The sequence below is a fragment of the Cherax quadricarinatus genome, chromosome 43 (assembly GCF_038502225.1).
Source record: "Cherax quadricarinatus isolate ZL_2023a chromosome 43, ASM3850222v1, whole genome shotgun sequence".
NCBI lineage: Eukaryota > Metazoa > Arthropoda > Malacostraca > Decapoda > Parastacidae > Cherax > Cherax quadricarinatus.
This window is the reverse complement of record NC_091334.1, coordinates 32,593,640-32,618,798: the sequence shown is the minus strand read 5'-3', so window position 1 is coordinate 32,618,798 and position 25,159 is coordinate 32,593,640. Positions and strand designations below refer to the sequence as shown.

At 42.6% G+C, this 25,159-nt stretch overlaps 1 protein-coding gene across 1 annotated transcript in view; it reads right to left on the bottom strand.

The window, feature by feature from the left end:
* Positions 1 to 24,953, bottom strand: part of LOC128705976 (golgin subfamily B member 1-like) — a 120,442-nt gene extending 95,489 nt beyond the window's left edge. The window contains exons 1-2 of the mRNA XM_070093845.1: positions 24,770 to 24,953; positions 9,696 to 15,380 (exon numbers count right to left, since the gene is read on the bottom strand). Coding sequence (XP_069949946.1) covers positions 9,696 to 15,380; positions 24,770 to 24,820 — 5,736 coding nt within the window. The 5' untranslated portion in view covers positions 24,821 to 24,953. The remainder of the gene's footprint in view (positions 1 to 9,695; positions 15,381 to 24,769) is intronic.
* Between the last annotated feature and the right edge of the window lie 206 nt (positions 24,954 to 25,159).

Below are 25,159 nucleotides of genomic sequence, written 5' to 3'. Positions count from 1 at the left end.
ACACACAGGGTGTGTCACTACACACACACAGGGTGTGTCACTACACACACACAGGGTGTGTCACTACACACACACAGGGTGTGTCACTACACACACAGGGTGTGTCACTACACACACAGGGTGTGTCACTACACACACACACAGGGTGTGTCACTACACACACACAGGGTGTGTCACTACACACACACACACACAGGGTGTGTCACTACACACACACACACACACACACACACAGGGTGTGTCACTACACACACACAGGGTGTGTCACTACACACACACAGGGTGTGTCACTACACACACAGGGTGTGTCACTACACACACAGGGTGTGTCACTACACACACACAGGGTGTGTCACTACACACACAGGGTGTGTCACTACACACACACAGGGTGTGTCACTACACACACACAGGGTGTGTCACTACACACACAGGGTGTGTCACTACACACACACAGGGTGTGTCACTACACACACACAGGGTGTGTCACTACACACACACAGGGTGTGTCACTACACACACACAGGGTGTGTCACTACACACACACAGGGTGTGTCACTACACACACACACACACACAGGGTGTGTCACTACACACACACAGGGTGTCACTACACACAGGGTGTCACTACACACACTGGGTGTCACTACACACACAGGGTGTGTCACTACACACACAGGGTGTGTCACTACACACACAGGGTGTGTCACTACACACACAGGGTGTGTCACTACACACACAGGGTGTGTCACTACACACACAGGGTGTGTCACTACACACACAGGGTGTGTCACTACACACAGGGTGTGTCACTACACACACAGGGTGTGTCACTACACACACAGGGTGTGTCACTACACACACAGGGTGTGTCACTACACACACAGGGTGTGTCACTACACACACAGGGTGTGTCACTACACACACAGGGTGTGTCACTACACACACAGGGTGTGTCACTACACACACAGGGTGTGTCACTACACACACACAGGGTGTGTCACTACACACACAGGGTGTGTCACTACACACACACACACAGGGTGTGTCACTACACACACACAGGGTGTGTCACTACACACACAGGGTGTGTCACTACACACACAGGGTGTGTCACTACACACACAGGGTGTGTCACTACACACACAGGGTGTGTCACTACACACACACAGGGTGTGTCACTACACACACAGGGTGTGTCACTACACACAAACAGGGTGTGTCACTACACACACAGGGTGTGTCACTACACACAGGGTGTGTCACTACACACACAGGGTGTGTCACTACACACACACAGGGTGTGTCACTACACACACACAGGGCGAGTCACTACACACACACACACACACACACACACACACACAGGGTGTGTCACTACACACACACACACACAGGGTGTGTCACTACACACACACACAGGGTGTGTCACTACACACACACACAGGGTGTGTCACTACACACACACACAGGGTGTGTCACTACACACACACACAGGGTGTGTCACTACACACACACACAGGGTGTGTCACTACACACACACACACACACACACACACAGGGTGTGTCACTACACACACACACAGGGTGTGTCACTACACACACACACACACACACAGGGTGTGTCACTACACACACACACAGGGTGTGTCACTACACACACACACACAGGGTGTGTCACTACACACACACACAGGGTGTGTCACTACACACACACACACAGGGTGTGTCACTACACACACACAGGGTGTGTCACTACACACACACAGGGTGTGTCACTACACACACACAGGGTGTGTCACTACACACACACACAGGGTGTGTCACTACACACACACACAGGGTGTGTCACTACACACACAGGGTGTGTCACTACACACAGGGTGTGTCACTAGGCACACAGGGTGTGTCACTAGGCGCACAGGGTGTGTCACTAGGCACACAGGGTGTGTCACTAGGCACACAGGGTGTGTCACTAGGCACACAGGGTGTGTCACTAGGCACACAGGGTGTGTCACTAGGCACACAGGGTGTGTCACTAGGCACACAGGGTGTGTCACTAGGCACACAGGGTGTGTCACTAGACACACACAGGGTGTGTCACTACACACACAGGTGTGTCACTAGGCACACAGGGTGTGTCACTAGGCACACAGGGTGTGTCACTAGGCACACAGGGTGTGTCACTAGGCACACAGGGTGTGTCACTAGGCACACAGGGTGTGTCACTAGACACACGGGGTGTGTCACTAGACACACGGGGTGTGTCACTAGACACACGGGGTGTGTCACTAGACACACGGGGTGTGTCACTAGACACACGGGGTGTGTCACTAGACACACGGGGTGTGTCACTAGACACACGGGGTGTGTCACTAGACACACGGGGTGTGTCACTAGACACACAGGGTGTGTCACTAGACACACAGGGTGTGTCACTAGACACACAGGGTGTGTCACTAGACACACAGGGTGTGTCTACACACACACAGGGTGTGTCTACACACACACAGGGTGTGTCTACACACACACAGGGTGTGTCTACACACACACAGGGTGTGTCTACACACACACAGGGTGTGTCTACACACACACAGGGTGTGTCTACACACACACAGGGTGTGTCTACACACACACAGGGTGTGTCACTAGACACACACGGTGTGTCACTAGACACACAGGGTGTGTCACTACACACACACAGGGTGTGTCACTACACACACAGGGTGTGTCACTATACACACACACACACAGGGTGTGTCACTATACACACAGGGTGTGTCACTACACACACAGGGTGTCACTACACACACAGGGTGTGTCACTACACACACACAGGGTGTGTCACTACACACACACAGGGTGTGTCACTAGACACACAGGGTGTGTCACTAGACACACAGGGTGTGTCACTAGACACACAGGGTGTGTCACTAGACACACAGGGTGTGTCACTAGACACACAGGGTGTGTCACTAGACACACAGGGTGTGTCACTAGACACACAGGGTGTGTCACTAGACACACATGGTGGTACAGACATTCCTCGCAGTAATGGATGACCACTCAGAGACGGGAGCTGACAAAACCCCAACACTCTGGATGCCACACCCAACATAAAAGTTACATGGCACCACTTGCCATAAACAAATTGACAATACTGCACAAGCATGAAATGGAAAAAACTATTGAAAGTGGACAAACAAAAGAACCTATTGAAAACCCACGTGTAGTCATCAGTTAGAGGAGGACAACGTTGATACAGCAGGTTAACTTCTGGGCTGCTGCTGTAAAGCTAAAATCACTAAAATTATATAGCTTTTTTTCACTTTCAAATACAGTGGACCCCCGCATAACGATTACCTCCGAATGCGACCAATTATGTAAGTGTATTTATGTGAGTGAGTTTGTACATGTATGTTTGGGGGTCTGAAATGGACTAATCTACTTCACAATATTTCTTATGGGAACAAATTCGGTCAGTACTGGCACCTGAACATACTTCTGGAGTGAAAAAATATCTTTAACCGGGGGTCCACTGTATATATAAAAGCCTGATATATTTACACTATCGTATATTAAGCAAGTATGTAATAGAGTTCGGTCTAAAAAATGCATATACAGTAATACCTTGCATAGTACGGCTTTGAACACTATGGGTTTTGACATAATACAGTTTATAAATTTTATTTAACTGCATTACACTCAGGTGTCAAGGATGCCCCCATTCCCCCCAAGTTTGACTGGCTAAATTTTTAAAAAAAAAAAAAAAAAATATGAAACAGTATCCATGGTAATATCTGTAATGAAGTCATGATACGATTGAGGCATTACATATAAAAACATGTGTTGATGGTTCGTTCTACCATTATTGATCACTGATGCAGCTGACTCGAAGATTTGCCAGTCAGCTGCATCTCTCTCTCCTGGCTCTTGAAGTCAGGAGAGTAAACCTAATACCAACCAGTTAAGAGTTGGGGGCCAGGAGCTGTGACTTGACCCCTGTAAATCACATATACACAAGCATTTCTTAACAATGTAGAAGCGAAGTACAAAAGGATGGAGTATATGAAGACGAAGAGATTAAAGAGTGATGAAGTGTGAGAGTAAAGTTAATAAGGTAGTGGGAGAGGTGTTATACACACATTTTACTGAGAATAAAAAAAAGTTTTGGAGTAAGACCAGTAAGTTGAAAAAGCTTAGGGAACATATGACCTTATAACTTAACCCTTTCAGGGTCCAGAGGCCAAATTTCGAAGTGTGCACCAGTGTCCAAGATTTTTAAAAAAATATTTTTGTTATTTTTTCTTATGAAATGGTAGAGAATCTTTTTCTGAAGGTAATAAAACAAAAAGTACAAAATTTGATGGAAAATTGACGAAATTGTGCTCTTGCGAATTTTGATGTGTCAGCGATATTTCCGCATCGGCAATTTTGCTGACTGACTCCCATTTTAGGCCAATTACTTTATTCCAGTTGATCAAATGCTTAGCTATTTCACTAGCATTACTTCTATTCTAGCGACTGAGCACAAGAAATCACCAAATCAACTGTTTCAACTACAAAATAAAGTGATCGGAAATTGGTAACTTGCCCAATTTAGTGCAAAGTTCAAAATATTCCAATTTCAAAATAGGGTTCAGAATAAACAATGCAGGCATTCCTGGCATTAAACTAACATTTCCTCTGTTCATTAGTTATGTTTTCAGTCTTTACAAATTAATTCCATTTTGATTTTTAATTCACATAATGAATTTTTATTCAAACCAAAAAATAGAAAATTTACTGTTATGTAATACTGTAATAATTGTATAAATAATATCACCACATTTGTGAACGTATATTAGACCCACCAGCTGGCGTGTATTAGATGTGTGGGATCATTTGTTTACTCTTGAACATCGGCAAAAATTTAACATTTCCACTACTTTAAGCTCAGTTTCAACCCATTTCCATTACTAAAACCAATCAAAATCATCTCTATTTCTGTAATATATCTTCCATTCTATCAAATGAGACCAAGAAATCGCAAATACAACTGTAAAAAACATACTAAAAAACACTGCAAAGTTGCTGTTTTAATAGAAAATTACAGTCTCAGTTTTTTCTCTTATTATGCACTGTGTGCTGCAGGATTTGTTTTATGTGGTGCACACATACCACATAGATGTTCTCTCATATCTAGGTTCAAATTTACTGCTCACAGCTCATCAGAGTGAGCTGAGCTCATGGCATAGATCTACGGTTTGGACCCTCAACGTAAAGCCCTAGATCTACGGCACGGACCCTGAAAGGGTTAAAATCAAGAGAGGAAATATTAGATGGGAAAGTGGAGCTACTGTGAAGATGGAGGCTGCAATTTCTTGCATTGGCCAGGGAGGTATAACAGCTTTTAGGCATTAGGAAGAGTTAGATGTATGTGGGAGAGGTGTGTGAGGCAGTGGGCAGAATGAAAGAGGGTAAAAGCTGGGACAGGTGGGATTAAGACAGAAATGTTAAAAAGCAAGTGGGGATCTAGTTTTGGTGTGGATGGTGTGCATTTGTTCAATATATGCATGAAAGGAGGGAAGGTATTGAGGGATTGGAAGAAAGTATGCATAGTTCCTTTATAAACAGAATAAAAGGGGATAAAAGACAATGAAGAAATATAGGAAAATAAGCCTGTTGAGTATACCAGGTAAACTGTATGGTAAAGTTATTAATGAAAGAATTAAGGGTAAGAGAGTAGGAGTGCAAATGAACAAGAAGGTTTTAGGAGGGCATAGGGGATGTGTAGACAAGTGTTTACATTGAAGAATGTAAGTGAACAATATTTAAATAAAGGTAAGGAACCTTTCACAGTATTTATGGACTTAGAAAAATCATGATAGAGGAGCAATGTGGCACATGTTGCAAGTGCATAGAATAGGTGGTAGTTAGAGAGGTAAAGAATTTTTATGTGGGTAGCGAGGCTCAGGTTAGGGTATGTAGGAGAAAGATTATTATTTTCCAGTAAAAGTAGGCCTTAGACAGGGAGGTGTAATGTCACCATGGATCTTTAAAATATTTATAGATGGGATTATCAAGGAAGTAAATACTAGGGTGTTAAGAGGTAGGTGTGGGATTGAAAAACAATGAATCAGGTACAGAGTGGGAGTTGTTACAGTTGCTTTTTGCCAATAACAGTTCTTTTGGGAGATTCAGAAGAGAAGCTGCAAAGTTTGGTAAATAAGTTTGGGAGGGTATATAAACAAAGGAAATTAAGCCTTTCAGGGTTTCTGACTACTAGCACGGCTTACGCACCAGGGTTATTGACGTACCAGAACTCCTAAATTCTACCGCCTTCAAATCTAGTGAGAGAAAGCTGGTAGGCCTACATATAAAAGAATGAGTCAATGTGGTCAGTATGCACAGTATAAAAAAAAATCCTGCAGCACACAGTGCATAATGAGAAAAAAAAAACTGACCGTGTTCTTGATTTAACCCTTTCAGGGTTTCTGATGTACAAGAACGGCTTATGCACCAGGGTTTTTGACGTACTAGTACGCATAAATTCCAGCGCCCTCAAATTTAGTGAGAGAAAGCTGGTAGGCCTACATATGAAAGAATGGGTCTATGTGGTCAGTGTGCACAGTCTAAAAAAAATCCTGCAGCACACAGTGCGTAATGAGAAAAAAAAACTTTGACAGTGTTTTTGGTTTAAAACAGCGACTTTGCACTGTATTTTCGTATGGTATTTATGATGGTATTCTAGTTTTCCTGGTCTCATTTTATAGAATGGAAGACATATTACAAAAATTGAAATGATTTTGATTGGTTTTACAATGAAAAGTACCTTGAAACTGAGCTCAAAGTAGCAGAAATCTTCGATTTTTGCCAAAGTTCAAAAGTAAACAAATCATGCTACGCGTCCAATACACGTCAACTGGTGAGTCTAATATTCTTTCACAAGTGTGCTGATGTTATTTATACCATTTCTACACTAATGCAGTAGTCTGCATAATAGTAAATCTTCTATTTTTTGTGAGAATAAAAATTCAAAGTGGAAAACAAAAGAATGTAAGAGATGTGTGGGGACGTGACTAATTAACAGAGGAAATGTTATTTTAGTGCCAGGAATGTCTTTCTTGTTTATTCTGGACTATTTGGAAATTGGCATCTTTTGAAATTTGTGTGAAATTGGCAAAATTGCTAAATTCTGACCACTTTATTGGATAGTTGAAATCGGTAAATGGGTGGTTTCTTGTAGTCATTCGATAGAAAAAATGGAGTTCTAGCAAAATAGTTATGATTTTTGTCGACTAGTACAATGAAATTAACCGAAAATAGGGCTCAAAGTGGCAAAATCACCGATGCGTAAACATCGTCGAGACCGTTAACTTCGCGAGAGCATAATTCCGTAAGTTTTCCATCAAATTTCATACTTTTGGTGTCATTATGATCGGGAAAAGATTCTCTATCTTTTCATAAGAAATAATTTTTTTTTTTAAATTTGTCGACCTGAGAACAAGTCTGGGAGAGGACCTGTTGACCCTGAAATCGTTAAAACAACGACTTTGCAGTGTATTTTTGTATGGTATTTATGGTTGTATTCTAGCTTTCCTGGTCTCATTTTCTAGAATGGAAGACATATTACAGAAATTGAGATGATTTTTATTGGAATCATAATGAAAAGTACCTTGAAATTGAGCTCAAAGTAGCAGAAATGTTTGATTTTTTCCAAATTTCGAAAGTAAACAAATCAGGCCAAGCGTCCAATACTCATCAACTGGCGAGTCTAATATTCTTTCACCATTTCTACACTAATGCAGTAGTCTGCATAACAGTAAATCTTCTATTTTTTTGTGAGAATAAAAATTGAAAGTGGAAAGCAAAAGAGATGCAAGAGGGGCCTGGGGATGTGACTAATGAACAGAGAAAATGTTATTTTAGTGCCAGGAATGTCTGTTTTGCTTATTCTGGACCCTATTTGGAAATTGGCAAAATTGCCAATTTCTGACCACTTTATTGGATACTTGAAATCGGTAAATGGGTGGTTTCTTGTACTCATTTGATAGAAAAAATGGAGTTCTAGCGAAATAGAAATGATTTTTGTCGACTAGTACACTGAAATTGGCCGAAAATAGGGCTCAAAGTGGGCGAAATCGCCGATGCATAAACATCGTCGAGACCGCTAACTTTGCAAGAGCGTAATTCCTTAAGTTTTCCATCAAATTTCATACTTTTGGTGTCATTATGATCGGGAAAAGATTCTCTATCATTTCACAAGAAAAAAAAAAAATTTTCCCCGAAAAATTTTCAACCCTGAGAACAAGTTTAGGAGAGGGCCTCTCGACCCTGAAAGTGTTAAAAGTGACTTAGTAAACAATGTGATGAGAGCATTAAAAATATAGGCAATGAAAGATTGGACATCAGACTGGAGGGAGGGAGTATGGCTGTGGCAAAGGTGTTCATATATTTGAACAGGGACTTATCAGCAGATAGGTCTATTGAGAGATGGAAATGAGCCACAAAATTGATGAAAGGAAAAAGTGGGTGGTGCACTGAGGCCTTTGTGGAGGTAAAGAACTATCCATGAAAGCAAAAAGGTGGATGTACCAGAGTATAGTGGTACAAACACTTTTATGGGTGAGAAGCATGGGTTTCAAATGTTGTAGTGAGGAGACTAGAGGCAGTATAGATATGTTTGAGGGTAGTGTTAGGGTGAATATTATGCAGAGAATTCAGAATTTGGAGACTAGGAGGAGATGAGGAGTTCAAAAGTATTATTCAGAATACTGAGCATTTGGGAAGGCCATAAAAAAAAAAAAATACAATGACTAGGAGAGTGTATAAATCTGGGATGGAGGGAAGGAAGGGTAGGGATTGTCCTTAGAAAATGTTAGAGGGGTAGAATATAAGGCTTTAAGTGCTATGGGCTTGGACATCTAACAGACTTGTGTGAAGATGTTAGACAGGAGGGAAGGCAAGTGGTTTTCATGACTTGACATGCTGTTGGAGTGTCAGCAAGGTAACATTTATCAAAGGTTTCCAGGAAAACTAGTTAGCCAGACTTGAGTCCTGGAGGTGGGAAATACAGTGCCAGCACTTTGAAAGAGGGGGAGAGGACGTTGTGGTTCAAAGGCTCATGTCTTGCCCTTTGGGCAAGACAGTGATTGAATTAATGACAGTCAAAGTGTTTCCTTCTTTGTTGGGAGATTGATGATGTTAAAAAACCAAACAGCATTACACATCAATTAACAAACACAGTACTGTAAAATTTTCAAACCAAAATTTGGAGAGAAAACTTTATATTCTGGTCCATGCTGGACCATCATATTCTGGTCCATGCTGAACCATTATCAAGTTCAAAGACTAACCTAAATATCATGCAAGTTCCTCTCTAAATTGTGGGTCAGTGGTGAAGTTCTGCAGCCACAGTATTGTCACCTGTATTCTTAAAACTGTCACTACCATAATTTTTTTTTTTTTTCAACAAGTCGGCCGTCTCCCACCGAGGCAGGGTGACCCAAAAAAGAAAGAAAATCCCCAAAAAGAAAATACTTTCATCATCATTCAACACTTTCACCACACTCGCACATTATCACTGTTTTTGCAGAGGTGCTCAGAATACAACAGTCTAGAGGCATACACATATAAAGATACATATTACTACATAATATTACTACAAAATCAAAATGCGAGTGAGACATGACAAGGGTCTTGAATTTATTTACCTGATGTTGCAGAGCTTGCACTTGACTTTGCAATTCATAGACTTGTGTTTCAAAGCCTCGGAGGCGATCCACCTCAGCTTCAGCTTCCTCCAAACGATCCTTATTTGGCGCAGACCTTGTTAGCGTTTCCAGCTCTCCTTCTAGCTCACTTAAGTGACCCATTTGTTGCTGAAGGTTGTGATGCTCATTCTTCAGGTGCTGGTGAGCTGTTTCAACCACACACAGTTTGTTCTGCAGCTCCAGGATCTCTTCTTCTTGTAGTCGTACTTTACTTTCAGTAATAGCATCAGTGGATGATTGTGGTGGATTGTCTTCATTGACCTTAGTGCCTTGTACTTCTTGTAGTTGCTGTGTCAGCTGAGATATTTGCTGCTCTGCTTCTTGGTAACTAACCTGCAACTGTGTGTAATGGCCAGTCCAATTTGCCCACTGTTCCTCATACCATGCAAGTTTGTATTTCAGCTCATCGTAACTCGCTGATTCATCTTCCGCCAGTTCCTGCTGCTGCTGTAACTGTTCCTGCTGTTGTAATGGTTCCTGCTCTTTTAACTGCTCCTGCTCTTTTAACTGCTCCTGCTGCTGAAGCAATTCTCCCAGAGGTTGATCAGGCACTGGTTCACCAACAGGTTCCATAGATTTTGCCAACATTTCAGGTTCTGACTGATGTTCATCAAACCAACTAACTGGATCTTTTTCACTTCTTTGTTGTGTTTTATCTAAGAAAGTGAAAGGCGCCTCCTCTGGCTGGTTCCAAAAAGCTGGAGGTGATGTATCAGTTGCAGAGGCTTGGCTTACAGTTGGTGCTGCAGCTTGTGACAAGTGAACTGTTTGTGGTGTTCCAATTGCCTGTTGCTCAGTACTTGGCCAAATTCCAGATGTGTCCTCACTGGCTGGCCAGCCTCCAGGTGTGTGTTCACCTGGTGACCAGACTCCTGGTGCATGTTCACTGTGTGGCCAGCCTCCAGGTGTGTGTTCACCTGGTGACCAGACTCCTGGTGCATGTTCACTGTGTAGCCAGGCTCCTGGTGTATATTCCTGGCTTGGCCAATAACTTGATTCACCTAACTGTTGTAGTTTCTCCTGTGGCTGATAGGTCGGAGGGACCAACTGTTGTTGCAATAATTCACTATTTTGTTGCTTCTTACTAAGCTCCTCTTCAAGGGTTGATAATCTTTGTCTCTCTAGTTCTAAACTGTTCTGCATTGACACCATGTCCTCCATCTTCTTCTTCATGTCAAGCAAATTTTTCTGATCATCTTCCCACTTCTGCTTCTGTTGATTGTAGTCAGCTTCAGCAGATTTTTTCTTCTGTTCCAAAACTTTCTTCTCTTCATTAATGGTGTTAATCTGTTGCAGCGCTTCTTTAAGTTGGTCTTGAATCATCATCAACATTTCATCTTTGTCTGCTAACGACTTTCGAAGGTTACTTACCAGCGAATTTTCCAGGCTGGGCATTTCTTTGGGCTCTGGTGTTCCCAGGTCCACTTCACCCCAGTCTTCCCAAACAGACGATGCTGCTGCAGTGGTGTGTGTCTGGGTGGCCAGTGATGTTTGAAGTTGTGTGATTGTCTGTCGTGCCTCTTGCAGTTGTTGCTTTAATGTGTTGGCATTGGCACGTAGACTATCACATTCTTCTTCCAGAAACCGCGTTTTATCTTGTGTCACTGCGTGTTCAGCTAAATTATCTTGACCACTTGTTGTGTGCGAGACATTTGCAAGCTGAGACTCTTCAGTTAATTGCTTGACTTGATCTTGCAGTTGCTTCTGTCCTTCGATGCTCTCCTTTAAAGACTTTTCAGTTTCAGCTGCCACATTTTTATGCTCAATAACATTCATTTCTAAGACCTTAATTTCTTCATCTTTTAATTTAATTTGTGAATTCAGGCTTTCAATACTGGCATTCAGCTGAGTAATAATTTCAGCCTGATTTTGCACTTGCAATAAATTAGGCTGTGTGTGCAGCTCGTCATCTGCCTGAGATGTGGACAACAGATCACTGTCCAAACAAGACACATCTTGCTGGTGTGTGTGTGACAAGTCAGCCATTTGGTGGAGTGTGAGTGCTTCTGTCAGCTCTATTTGGAGTGAGTCTGCTCTCTGCTGTTGCTGCTGCTGAGAGGAAACAGCATGAGCCAGTTGATTTTGCAAAGTTTGAGCTCTCTCTTGCTCCTCTTCTAAAGCTTGTTGCAGGTGCTCTATTTCCTTTCCTCTAGCTCTAAGTTCATCTTTAACTTCAATGAGATCTCTGTAGGCAGAATCCTGGCTGGCTTTTGCAGTTTCCAACTCGCTCTGCAATTCAGTAGCCCATTCTTGTATATTGGATGAACCAATTTCCAAATTCTCAGTATACTCTCGACTAGTCTGCAGTTCATGTTGCAGCCTGGCAACTTCTGACTGCAAGTTCTGCATTTCTGTTCTCAATGATTCCATTTCCTTCGTGCTGCTCTCTTGCTGACTGGCTATTTCTTTCTCCACTGTTTCAAGGTCGGTTGCTTTCATCTGCAGTTGCTCTTCATACTGGGACACCAAAGTGGTAACTTTTTTATATTCATGATTATTTTTTTCTATGTTACTTTGGGCTGTACTTAGTTCTTCTTTGGTTTTGTCCAACTGCTCCTGTACCTGTGTCAACAGAACCTGTGTTTCGCTTAACTGGCCTCGAGACTGCTCAAGTTCAGTCTCTTGTTGCAAAAACTTTTCCTGAATTTCAGCTAAGTGATTCTGGGCATGAGAGAGTTGCTCTTGGGTATAAACAAGAACTTCCCGACTCTGTGTCAGCTCACCTCTCAAATCCCTTATCACAGCATTATTATTCTCCACCTGGAGCTGAACCCGCTCAAACTCCAGTGTAATTTCTGAGAGGCGTTCACTCTTTTCTAAGGCTTCAGCTTTCCAATTCTCTGCTTCTAAAGCCTTACTTTTCACCTCGCTTGCGAGGCTTCCGGCTGATGTTTCTCTTGCCTGCACTTGTTGCTCCTTCTCTGCAAGTGCCTGTTTCAGCATTTCAATATCTTGACTCTGCTGGTTAGATTTAGAAATATACTCTGAATTCAAATGTAATAAATGCTCATCTTTTTGATGAAGTAATGACTTTACTTCACTCATCTCCTCTTCTAAAATGGATTTAGATTTAGCCAATGTCTCATTTTCATTATGTAAATGATGTAGTTTTTGTTCCAGAGCAGTTTGCTGTACATTAAGCTTTTCTATAAATGATGATGACTCTTCCAGCTCTCTCTCAAGCTTCAGCAAAGCTTCTTCCTTCCCAGAAACACACAGGTTAAGGTCAGTTATTTTCCCTTCTAAACTACTATAATTATTTTGAAGTTCATCCATTGCTAAATTCTTTTCACAGATTTCTTGTTCATATTTTGAAATCACTATTTGGTTATTGTGTATTTCCTGCACTTTAGTTTCCAACTCCATACTAGAGGCTTCCACTTGGTTCTTGTAGTCACTCAACATATCCAAGACAATATTCAATTCTGATTCATATGACACTTTTGTTGTTTCTAGTTGCTTGGTAATATTCTTAAGCTCTTTTTCCAATTTATCAACTGCTTCATTTTTCAAAGTCAATTGTTCATCTTTGTGTAACACTGATTTCTGCAACTCTTCAATCTTACTCTCCAGAGTGCTTATTTGTGATTCCATTTGTTCAAGCATGTTTATGTGATCAGTGAGCGACTTGTCTTTAGATTTGAGTTGGTCCTGTAAATGTGAAACCTCACCCACAAGATTCTGAATGGTTATGTTCTTTTCATTTACAGTTCTGTTTAAGCTTTGAAGCGTTTCATTAACCAATGCAGCCTCTGCTTCTTGCGAGTGTAATGCCAATGACACCTCTGATACCTTACACTCCAACTCTTCTACAGACCTGAATGCTTCACCGGCTTTCTCAATCTCTCGATGATATTTCTCACTCACTTCCTCTAGTTCCACCTTCTTCTCTTCCAGTGTTTCATTTACCACCTTCAACTGGGTCTCAAGACCAGCCACAATATCATCATGCTTATCAAGTTTGATGGAGAGAGTTGTGATTGTATTTTCTTTATCTGTAAGAATGTTCATGAGGCGCTTACATTCTCGAACCTTTGTTTCCTTTTCTTGTAAAGCTGCTGTCATTTTGTCTTCACACTCCTGCACGGCTGTCATCTGACTTAGGTATTTGGTCTCCCACTCATCCTTTTCTTTCATGGCACTCTGTAATGATTCTTCTAAACTTCCCTTCTCTGCCATTAACTGTTCCACTGGTGCCTGCTTACAATCAACTACCTGATTTTCAAGCTCTATTCTGGCTTTCTCTGCTATGTCTCTCTGTTCTTCCACCTCACAGAGTCGAAGCTCAAGGGTGACTTTAGCTTGACTGATTTCCGCCAGATTTGTTTTAGCACCAGCTAACTCAGACTCCAGATCAAATATTCGGTTTTCCCGTTCGTTGGTGCCCTCAACCAGTTTGATTTTTTCGGTCTCCAGAAGGGTGATAGCACTTAACTGTGAGTCTAAGTCATTATTGAGCTGCTTTATTTTATCCTCTAATTTATTTCTAGAAACTGTCAGCTTTTCATTAGCAGCTTTGAGATCATCAAAATCAACTAACTTTAATTGAAGGTTCCCTTTCTCCTCTTCCAGCTCTGCTATAGAGTTTTGAAGCATTACAATTTGTTCCCCAGCATTACCATCTTCCTTTATATTTCGCAATTGTTTTTCGAGTGCATTCAGTTTTTTCTGGCCATGAGCTTCAGCTTTTACAAGTTTGTGTTTGAGGTCTTGAAGAATAGAATCTTTCTCTTCCGCTGATTTTCTATCACATTCCGACTGGCTTCTCAAGGTCTTAGTGTCAGTTTGCAAGGTGACAATCTTCTCCTGCAGCTCGGCATTACGAGTGCTCAACTCGAAGCGGAGATTCTCCAGTCGGCGGCCATTGTCTTCCAGTTGAGTTATCTTTTTAACTTTCTCTTTTAATTCCTTTGTCAAACACTCTTTCTCAGAAACAAATTCCTGCTCTTTTACAATGAAATCTTCTTGCATCTTCTTCATTTGGTATCTAACTTCCTCTAGCTCCTCTAGTGTTTTCAAGCTCTTCTCATCCTGAGCTTTGGCGACGAGAGCAACTGCCTCAGTACGCGACTCAATCACTCTGTCTTTTTCACTCAGACATTCACGCAACTCTTGAATTATTTCTTCTAGCCGGTTATTTTTTTGCGTCAACTCCAAAACGGTGTTGTCTTTATAAATGATTTGTTGGTAGAGTTTTTGTGTGATTGATTCTTCAGAGATGGCTCCCCTACCCTCCTGTAGCGACTGTATTACAGTATCTCGTTGCTCAACTTCCGTTCGTAGTCGTTCGATTCTGGACTTCATCTCCTCCATGGCTGCACGTTTCTCTGCGTTCTCCTTCTGCTGGAGCTCAAATTTGAGTCGGTTTTCCTCCAGTTGTTTCCTCATGAGCAGTATCTTGGCTCTGCTGCTACTTTCAGACGAGGGTAACCTCTTCTCTTCTACTTGCTTCTCCTCCACAACACCATGGACCCTGGCTTCACTGCTCACATCCACTGTTTCAAGTCCCGACAAACTGTCCTCTGATGAACCCAGAGGCTCGACTCTCTCTGGAAGCACTGGTTTCCTCTTAGCACCCACTCTTCCCAGGCGAGGTTTGATTTTTGCCAATCTAGCAGCATAGTCCTGTTAAAAAAAAAATTATATGACAGGTATTTATCTATACCATACAAAACATTAATATAAGCTGCAATCATTTTATGCGAGTCACATGCAAATTTGCCATTGCAAAAAATTTAATTTTTATTGGTAAATCAATACAGTCTCTCCTCACTTAGCGACATACTCATTTAGCGATGCCTCGGACTTAGGATGGGCTCTCTAACCAGCATTCATACCTAAATAATGTATATTAGAGCTGATTTTCTCTATTCTGTTTATTTCAATATACAGTACACTACTGTATTAACATTTAAAAATATACCAGAAATGTTATAAATGGTGCAAATGTGACATTAAAACAATATCAAAGATGGTTGACACAAACTCACTACTGTTATAACATGCTCCTCACTTAGTGACAAATTCATTTAACGACGTCGTCTTAGAAATGGAACTCCGTTGTTAAGTGAGGAGAGGCTGTACTATGTTCATTCATCACAAGCAATCAATGAGGTTCACAAATGTACCAAATTTTTTTTTTCAACGAACCAGCCATATCCCACCAAGGCAGAGTGAACTAAAAAGAAAAATGCAACATATTCTTTTTACATTTAGTATTTTATACAGAAGAGGGGAGTTACTAGCACCTTGCTCACGGCATTTTAGTTGCCTCTTACAACACACGGAGACCTGAATAGTATTCTTATGAAACAAAATGTAGGAAGCCTGACTACTACTAGTTTTACATTCACTGGGAAGCACCAAACCTGTAGGGATCAAGCAGTGCCTGGGGAAATGTGAGTCAAGCAACTGGAACAGGTTCAATTCCTTGGATCAAGAGCCCCTCAGCAGCATAAAAAAACTTTTCCTAAAATCTGATGAAAACCTAATTCGATGAAAACTGAAACAATATTTCCCATAAGAAATAATGTAAATCCAATTAATCCGTTCCACACACCCACGCCAGAGGCATGCTTACACTATATTTATAAAACTGCAACATTAACACCCCTCCTTCAGAGTACAGACACTGTACTTAACATCTCCAGGACTCAAGTCCGACCTGCCGGTTTCCTTGAATCCCTTCATAAATGTTACCTTACACTCCAACAGCATGCCAAGTCCTAAAATCCATTTGTCTCAATTCGCTCCTGTCTAACACTCAAGCATGCTTGCTGGAAGTCCAAGCCCCTCGCACACAAAACCTCCTTTACCCCCTCCCTCCAATCTTCCCTATGCCATCTTCCCTCCACTACAGAATTGTATACTCTCAAAGTCATTTTATTCCATTCTATCCTCTCTACATGTCCTAACCATCTCAATAACCCCACCTCAGCCCTCTGGATAGTAGTATTGGTAATCCCACACCTCCTAATCTCCAAACTACAAATTCTCTGCATTATATTCACACCACACATTGCCCTCAGACATGATATCTCCACTGCATCCAGCCTTCTCCTTGTTGCAACATTCACAACCCATGCCTCATACCCATACAAGAGCATTGGTATAACTATACTTTCATACATTCCCCCCTTTGCTTTCATGGATAAAGTTCTTTGTCTCCACAGACTCCTCAGTGCACCACTCACCTTTTTTCCCTAGTCAATTTTATGATTCACCTCATCCTTCATAGACATATCTGCTGACACATCCACTCCTAAATATCTGAACACATTCACCTCCTCCATACACTCTCCCTTCAATCTGATATCCAAACTTCCATTACCTAATTTTTTGTCATCCTCATCACCTTACTCTTTTCTATATTCACATTGCAGGTGTATGGTGTAGGAGGTAGGTTACTGAAAGCAGTGAAGAGTTTTTACAAGGATAGTGAGGCTCAAGTTAGAGTATGTAGGAAAGAGGGAAATTATTTCCCAGTAAAAGTAGGCCTTAGACAAGGATGTGTGATGTCCCATGGTTGTTCAATATATTTATAGATGGGGTTGTAAGAGAAGTAAATGCGAGGGTCTTGGCAAGAGGCGTGGAGTTAAAAGATAAACAATCACACAAAGTGGGAGTTGTCACAGTTGCTCTTTGTTGATGACATTGTGCTCTTGGGAGATTCTGAAAAGAAGTTGCAGAGATTGGTGGATGAATTTGGTAGGGTGTGCAAAAGAAGAAAATTAAAAGTGAATACAAGAAAGAGTAAGGTTATGAGGATAACAAAAAGATTAGGTGATGAAAGATTGGATATCAGATTGGAGGGAGAGAGTGTGGAGGAGGTGAATGTATTCAGATATTTGGGAGTAGACGTGTCAGCGGATGGGTCTATAAAAGATGAGGTGAATCATAGAATTGATGAGGTGAAAAGGGTGAGTGGTGCACTTAGGAGTCTGTGGAGACAAAGAACTTTGTCCTTGGAGGCAAAGAGGGGAATGTATGAGAGTATAGTTTTACCAACGCTCTTATATGGGTGTGAAGCATGGGTGATGAATGTTGCAGCGAGGAGAAGGCTGGAGGCAGTGGAGATGTCATGTCTGAGGGCAATGCGTGGTGTGAATATAATGCAGAGAATTCGTAGTTTGGAAGTTAGGAGGAGGTGCGGGATTACAAAAACTGTTGTCCAGAGGGCTGAGGAAGGGTTGTTGAGGTGGTTCGGACATGTAGAGAGAATGAAGCGAAACAGTGACTTCAAGAGTGTATCAGTCTGTAGTGGAAGGAAGGCGGGGTAGGGGTCGGCCTAGGAAAGGTTGGAGGGAGGGGGTAAAGGATGTTTTGTGTGCGAGGGGCTTGGACTTCCAGCAGGCATGCGTGAGCGTGTTTGATAGGAGTGAATGGAGACAAATGGTTTTTAATACTTGACGTGCTGTTGGAGTGTGAGCAAAGTAACATTTATGAAGGGGTTCAGGGAAACCAGCAGGCCGGTCTTGAGTCCTGGAGATGGGAAGTACAGTGCCTGCACTCTGAAGGAGGGGTGTTAATGTTGCAGTTTAAAAACTGGCAAGACAGTGATGGAGTGAATGATGGTGAAAGTTTTTCTTTTTTAGGCCACCCTGCCTTGGTGGGAATCGGCCAGTGTGATGATAAAAAAAATAATAATATAAATAACTTCCTTCTTTTACATACCCTACCAAACTCATCAACCAACCTCTGCAATTTCTCTTCAGAATCTCCCAAAAGCACAGTGTCATCAGCAAAGAGCAACTGTGACAACTCCCACTTTGTGTTACATTCTTTATCTTTTAACCCCACACCTCTTGCCAACACCCAAGCATTCGCTTCTCTTACTACTCCGTCTATAAATACAGTGGACCCCCGGTAACGATATTTTTTCACTCCAGAAGTATGTTCAGGTGCCAGTACTGACCGAATTTGTTCCCATAAGAAATATTGTGAAGTAGATTAGTCCATTTCAGACCCCCAAACATACACGTACAAACGCACTTACATAAATACACTTACATAATTGGTCGCATTCGGAGGTAATCGTTATGCAGGGGTCCACTGTATACTGAACAACCATGGTAACATCACACAGTCCTGTCCAAGGCCTACTTTTACTGGGAAATAATCCCCCTCTCTCCTACATACTCTAACCTGAGCCTCACTATCCTCGTAAAAACATTTCACCACTTTCAATAACTTACTTCCTATTCCATACATTTGCTACATCTGCTGATTTAATACTGAACAATTCTCTCAACCTGTGCTGTCCCTGTCCTTGTCTGCCATTCCTTCATTTCATGTACAGTGGACCCCCGGTTAATGTAATTAATCCATTCCAGAGCGTGTCTTATACCGAATCTGACTTAATCCGAATTAATTTTCCCCATACGAAATAGTGGAAATCCAATCCGTTCCAAACACCCAAAAGTATTAAACAAAATAATTTTTTAGCACGAAATATACATTTCCCTACACAGAAAACAATGAGACATGCAGAATAAACAATACTAAAATGACACTTACCTTTATTGAAGACTTACTGATGAGTTATGAGATGAGAGGATGGAGGTGTACTATTGTTTAGAAGGGGAATCTCCCTTCATAATGACTTCAAGTACCAAATTCTTTTCCAGGGTTACTTCCTTTCTTTGTTTTTTAACCCTTAAACGTCCAAACATATATACATTCACTCACGCAGCGCCCCAATATTTTGAAAAAAAAAAAAAAATCATAGAAAAAAAGGGCACATTTTTTAAGTGTTTTAGAATAAAAAAAAATTAGGGTCAGTACTTACCGAGATACGAGGCCAAGAAGTTGGCACTGGATGCTCATGTGCCAGCAACATGGAGTCCTGCCGCTTGCAGAAGTGTTGCTGATATACCTTTTTTTCTATTTTTCATATTATTTCATATTATTTTCATAGTAGTTCTTGTCATTTCATAACCAATCTTCGTTCTGACACTAGTATTAGGTACTGAAATTGTACCCAAATTATCACAAACACACTGACAGTGGACATTTACTATTGTCTTGGAATATAAACAAAGTATTTATATGTCCCAGCAATGTTTTGGATATGCAACTCACTCCACTTTGTACACATATCCTTAATCAGTGAAGAACACATGTTCTCCCCTCTCTCTTCCTCTTCCTCCTCCTCTGAAGCAATTTCCTCAGCTGCAATCTGTTGCTGTTCCAGTTGAAGGTGTTGCAGCTCTTCAGTTGCTACAAGTTCTTTCTTCAATTCTATTGTATTTCTCGCCTTCTTTATCAAAGGAATGGTACTTGGAACTTTCTTTGGCCCCATGGTGGCTTATTTAGCAGTTGCACTCAATAAACAAGAATAAAAAACAATGGATTATTATGAAATGTTTTGGATGAATGCACAGAGTAATGCTCTCTCGACGAGAAACGAACCCAGACTGACTCAATGCGTGGGATGCTTTGTGTGGGCGCGGGCAGGTGGACACGTTCGGTATGGCAGACCGACGAAAACCGAGGTGATGAACGAAAACTGGGACAAAATTTTGACGAAGAAGTGTCATCAAAAACCGAATTTGACGAAAACCAGGGCAAACAAAAACCAAGGTTCCACTGTAATCAGAATTCGGTAATTTGATCAATAGCAAACAAAATTACAAATACGTATGCCAATTTAAAAATAGAGTTCATAATAAACAATGTAGACATTCCCTGGCACTAAAACATCATCTACTCTGTTCATCAGTAACGTCCCGAGGCCTCTCATATTAAACTTGCTTTCCGCTTTGACTGCTCATTCACACAAAAATAGAAGATTTAGTTTGTTTCTCAGATAAAATATAACCAGGAGAGATTGTTCATGGTTTACAGCATCCCAATAAATGAATCATATCTATAAAACAAACTAAGGGACATAGTGGGCCTTTCCCATCAAGTGGAATATTGGACGAAAATCAAATATTTCCGCTACACGGGAATTACACAACTTCCAGAATCTTAGGGCTTCCACTGGTTGATCATAAGTTTGGACTACGAAAGGAAAAAAATATAAAAAACAGGCAGGCCCCACTTATACAGCAGGTTAGGTTCTGGGCTTCTGTAGGGCCCTACTTATACAGCAGGTTTGGTTTTGGACTTCTGTAGGGCCCCACTTATACAGCAGGTTAGGTTCTGGACTTCTGTAGGGCCCTACTTATACAGCAAGTTTGGTTTTGGACTTCCGTAGGGCCTTGCTTACAGCAGGTTAGGTTCTGGGCTTCTGTAAGGCCCTACTTATACAGCAGGTCAGGTTCTGGTCTTCTGCAGTAACCCCAATCCCTTCTATTATAATTATCATTATAATTACCTTGGTGAGAGACAATTGGTGTGCTGCAATAATGTTAAACTATTATATTATGAAGTGCTAAACATGTAAGGGACACAGTGACCATGGAACAGGAGCTGTATCCTTCCCCCTCCCCCCACCCTCCCCCTCCCCCCACCCTCCCCCTCCCCCCACCCTCCTGGATCACACTAGTGTGTGAAAGAAAGAGAAAAGAGAGAGAAAAAAAAGAGATATGAGAGATATGAGAGAGAACAGATGCAGCAGCAGCAAGTGTTCCCATGGAAGGGAAAGTTAGGTTAGAAAGTTGGCAGAGGTGAACTCACCTCAACTTCCTTGCCCCACGAGTCAAGTACTGTAACTCACCTCAACTTCCTTACCCCGTGAGTCAAGTACTGTAACTCACCTCAACTTCCTTACCCCGTGAGTCAAGTACTGTAACTCACCTCAACTTCCTTACCCCGTGAGTCAAGTACTGTAACTCACCTCAACTTCCTTGCCCCACGAGTCAAGTACTGTAACTCACCTCAACTTCCTTGCCCCGTGAGTCAAGTACTGTAACTCACCTCAACTTCCTTGCCCCGTGAGTCAAGTACTGTAACTCACCTCAACTTCCTTACCCCACGAGTCAAGTACTGTAACTCACCTCAACTTCCTTGCCCCGTGAGTCAAGTACTGTAACTCACCTCAACTTCCTTGCCCCACGAGTCAAGTACTGTAACTCACCTCAACTTCCTTGCCCCACGAGTCAAATACTGTAACTCACCTCAACTTCCTTGCCCAACGAGTCAAGTACTGTAACTCGCCTCAACTTCCTTGCCCCACGAGTCAAGTACTGTAACTCGCCTCAACTTCCTTGCCCCACGAGTCAAGTACTGTAACTCACCTCAACTTCCTTGCCCCACGAGTCAAGTACTGTAACTCACCTCAACTTCCTTACCCCGTGAGTCAAGTACTGTAACTCACCTCAACTTCCTTGCCCCACGAGTCAAGTACTGTAACTCACCTCAACTTCCTTACCCCGTGAGTCAAGTACTGTAACTCACCTCAACTTCCTTACCCCGTGAGTCAAGTACTGTAACTCACCTCAACTTCCTTACCCCACGAGTCAAGTACTGTAACTCACCTCAACTTCCTTACCCCGTGAGTCAAGTACTGTAACTCACCTCAACTTCCTTGCCCCACGAGTCAAGTACTGTAACTCACCTCAACTTCCTTGCCCCGTGAGTCAAGTACTGTAACTCACCTCAACTTCCTTGCCCCACGAGTCAAGTACTGTAACTCACCTCAACTTCCTTGCCCCACGAGTCAAATACTGTAACTCACCTCAACTTCCTTGCCCAACGAGTCAAGTACTGTAACTCGCCTCAACTTCCTTGCCCCACGAGTCAAGTACTGTAACTCGCCTCAACTTCCTTGCCCCACGAGTCAAGTACTGTAACTCACCTCAACTTCCTTGCCCCACGAGTCAAGTACTGTAACTCACCTCAACTTCCTTACCCCGTGAGTCAAGTACTGTAACTCACCTCAACTTCCTTGCCCCACGAGTCAAGTACTGTAACTCACCTCAACTTCCTTACCCCGTGAGTCAAGTACTGTAACTCACCTCAACTTCCTTACCCCGTGAGTCAAGTACTGTAACTCACCTCAACTTCCTTACCCCACGAGTCAAGTACTGTAACTCACCTCAACTTCCTTACCCCGTGACTGTAACTCACCTCAACTTCCTTACCCCGTGAGTCAAGTACTGTAACTCACCTCAACTTCCTTACCCCGTGAGTCAAGTACTGTAACTCACCTCAACTTCCTTACCCCACGAGTCAAGTACTGTAACTCACCTCAACTTCCTTACCCCGTGAGTCAAGTACTGTAACTCACCTCAACTTCCTTGCCCCACGAGTCAAGTACTGTAACTCACCTCAACTTCCTTACCCCGTGAGTCAAGTACTGTAACTCACCTCAACTTCCTTACCCCGTGAGTCAAGTACTGTAACTCACCTCAACTTCCTTGCCCCACGAGTCAAGTACTGTAACTCACCTCAACTTCCTTACCCCGTGAGTCAAGTACTGTAACTCACCTCAACTTCCTTACCCCGTGAGTCAAGTACTGTAACTCACCTCAACTTCCTTACCCCACGAGTCAAGTACTGTAACTCACCTCAACTTCCTTACCCCGTGAGTCAAGTACTGTAACTCACCTCAACTTCCTTGCCCCACGAGTCAAGTACTGTAACTCACCTCAACTTCCTTACCCCGTGAGTCAAGTACTGTAACTCACCTCAACTTCCTTACCCCGTGAGTCAAGTACTGTAACTCACCTCAACTTCCTTACCCCGTGAGTCAAGTACTGTAACTCACCTCAACTTCCTTACCCCACGAGTCAAGTACTGTAACTCATCTCAACTTCCTTACCCCGTGAGTCAAGTACTGTAACTCACCTCAACTTCCTTACCCCGTGAGTCAAGTACTGTAACTCACCTCAACTTCCTTACCCCGTGAGTCAAGTACTGTAACTCACCTCAACTTCCTTACCCCGTGAGTCAAGTACTGTAACTCACCTCAACTTCCTTGCCCCGTGAGTCAAGTACTGTAACTCACCTCAACTTCCTTGCCCCACAAGTCAAGTACTGTAACTCACCTCAACTTCCTTGCCCCACAAGTCAAGTACTGTAACTCACCTCAACTTCCTTGCCCCACGAGTCAAGTACTGTAACTCACCTCATCTTCCTTGCCCCACAAGTCAAGTACTGTAACTCACCTCAACTTCCTTGCCCCACAAGTCAAGTACTGTAACTCACCTCAACTTCCTTACCCCGTGAGTCAAGTACTGTAACTCACCTCAACTTCCTTACCCCGTGAGTCAAGTACTGTAACTCACCTCAACTTCCTTACCCCGTGAGTCAAGTACTGTAACTCACCTCAACTTCCTTACCCCACGAGTCAAGTACTGTAACTCACCTCAACTTCCTTACCCCGTGAGTCAAGTACTGTAACTCACCTCAACTTCCTTACCCCGTGAGTCAAGTACTGTAACTCACCTCAACTTCCTTACCCCGTGAGTCAAGTACTGTAACTCACCTCAACTTCCTTGCCCCGTGAGTCAAGTACTGTAACTCACCTCAACTTCCTTACCCCGTGAGTCAAGTACTGTAACTCACCTCAACTTCCTTGCCCCGTGAGTCAAGTACTGTAACTCACCTCAACTTCCTTACCCCACGAGTCAAGTACTGTAACTCACCTCAACTTCCTTACCCCATGAGTCAAGTACTGTAACTCACCTCAACTTCCTTACCCCGTGAGTCAAGTACTGTAACTCACCTCAACTTCCTTGCCCCGTGAGTCAAGTACTGTAACTCACCTCAACTTCCTTGCCCCGTGAGTCAAGTACTGTAACTCACCTCAACTTCCTTGCCCCACGAGTCAAGTACTGTAACTCACCTCAACTTCCTTGCCCCACGAGTCAAGTACTGTAACTCACCTCAACTTCCTTACCCCACGAGTCAAGTACTGTAACTCACCTCAACTTCCTTACCCCATGAGTCAAGTACTGTAACTCACCTCAACTTCCTTACCCCGTGAGTCAAGTACTGTAACTCACCTCAACTTCCTTGCCCCGTGAGTCAAGTACTGTAACTCACCTCAACTTCCTTGCCCCGTGAGTCAAGTACTGTAACTCACCTCAACTTCCTTACCCCGTGAGTCAAGTACTGTAACTCACCTCAACTTCCTTGCCCCGTGAGTCAAGTACTGTCTCTTTCTTCTTAATCATGTCCTTCAGTTGACCAATTAATGCTTGCTGTTGATCAAACTGTTCCTGCAACACAAGACCAATTAATGCTTGCTGTTGATCAAACTGTTCCTGCAACACAAGACCAATTAATGCTTGCTGTTGATCAAACTGCTCCTGCAACACAAGACCAATTAATGCTTGCTGTTGATCAAACTGCTCCTGCAACACAAGACTTATTATTACACACAACACTGGCACCAACCACCCCCACCAACCCCCCCCACACACCCATACCCATACCCCATCCCCCCCCCCACACACACACAGTACTGTATGTCTACTGCAGTAATGTATGACTACTGTATTGTATGGTTACTG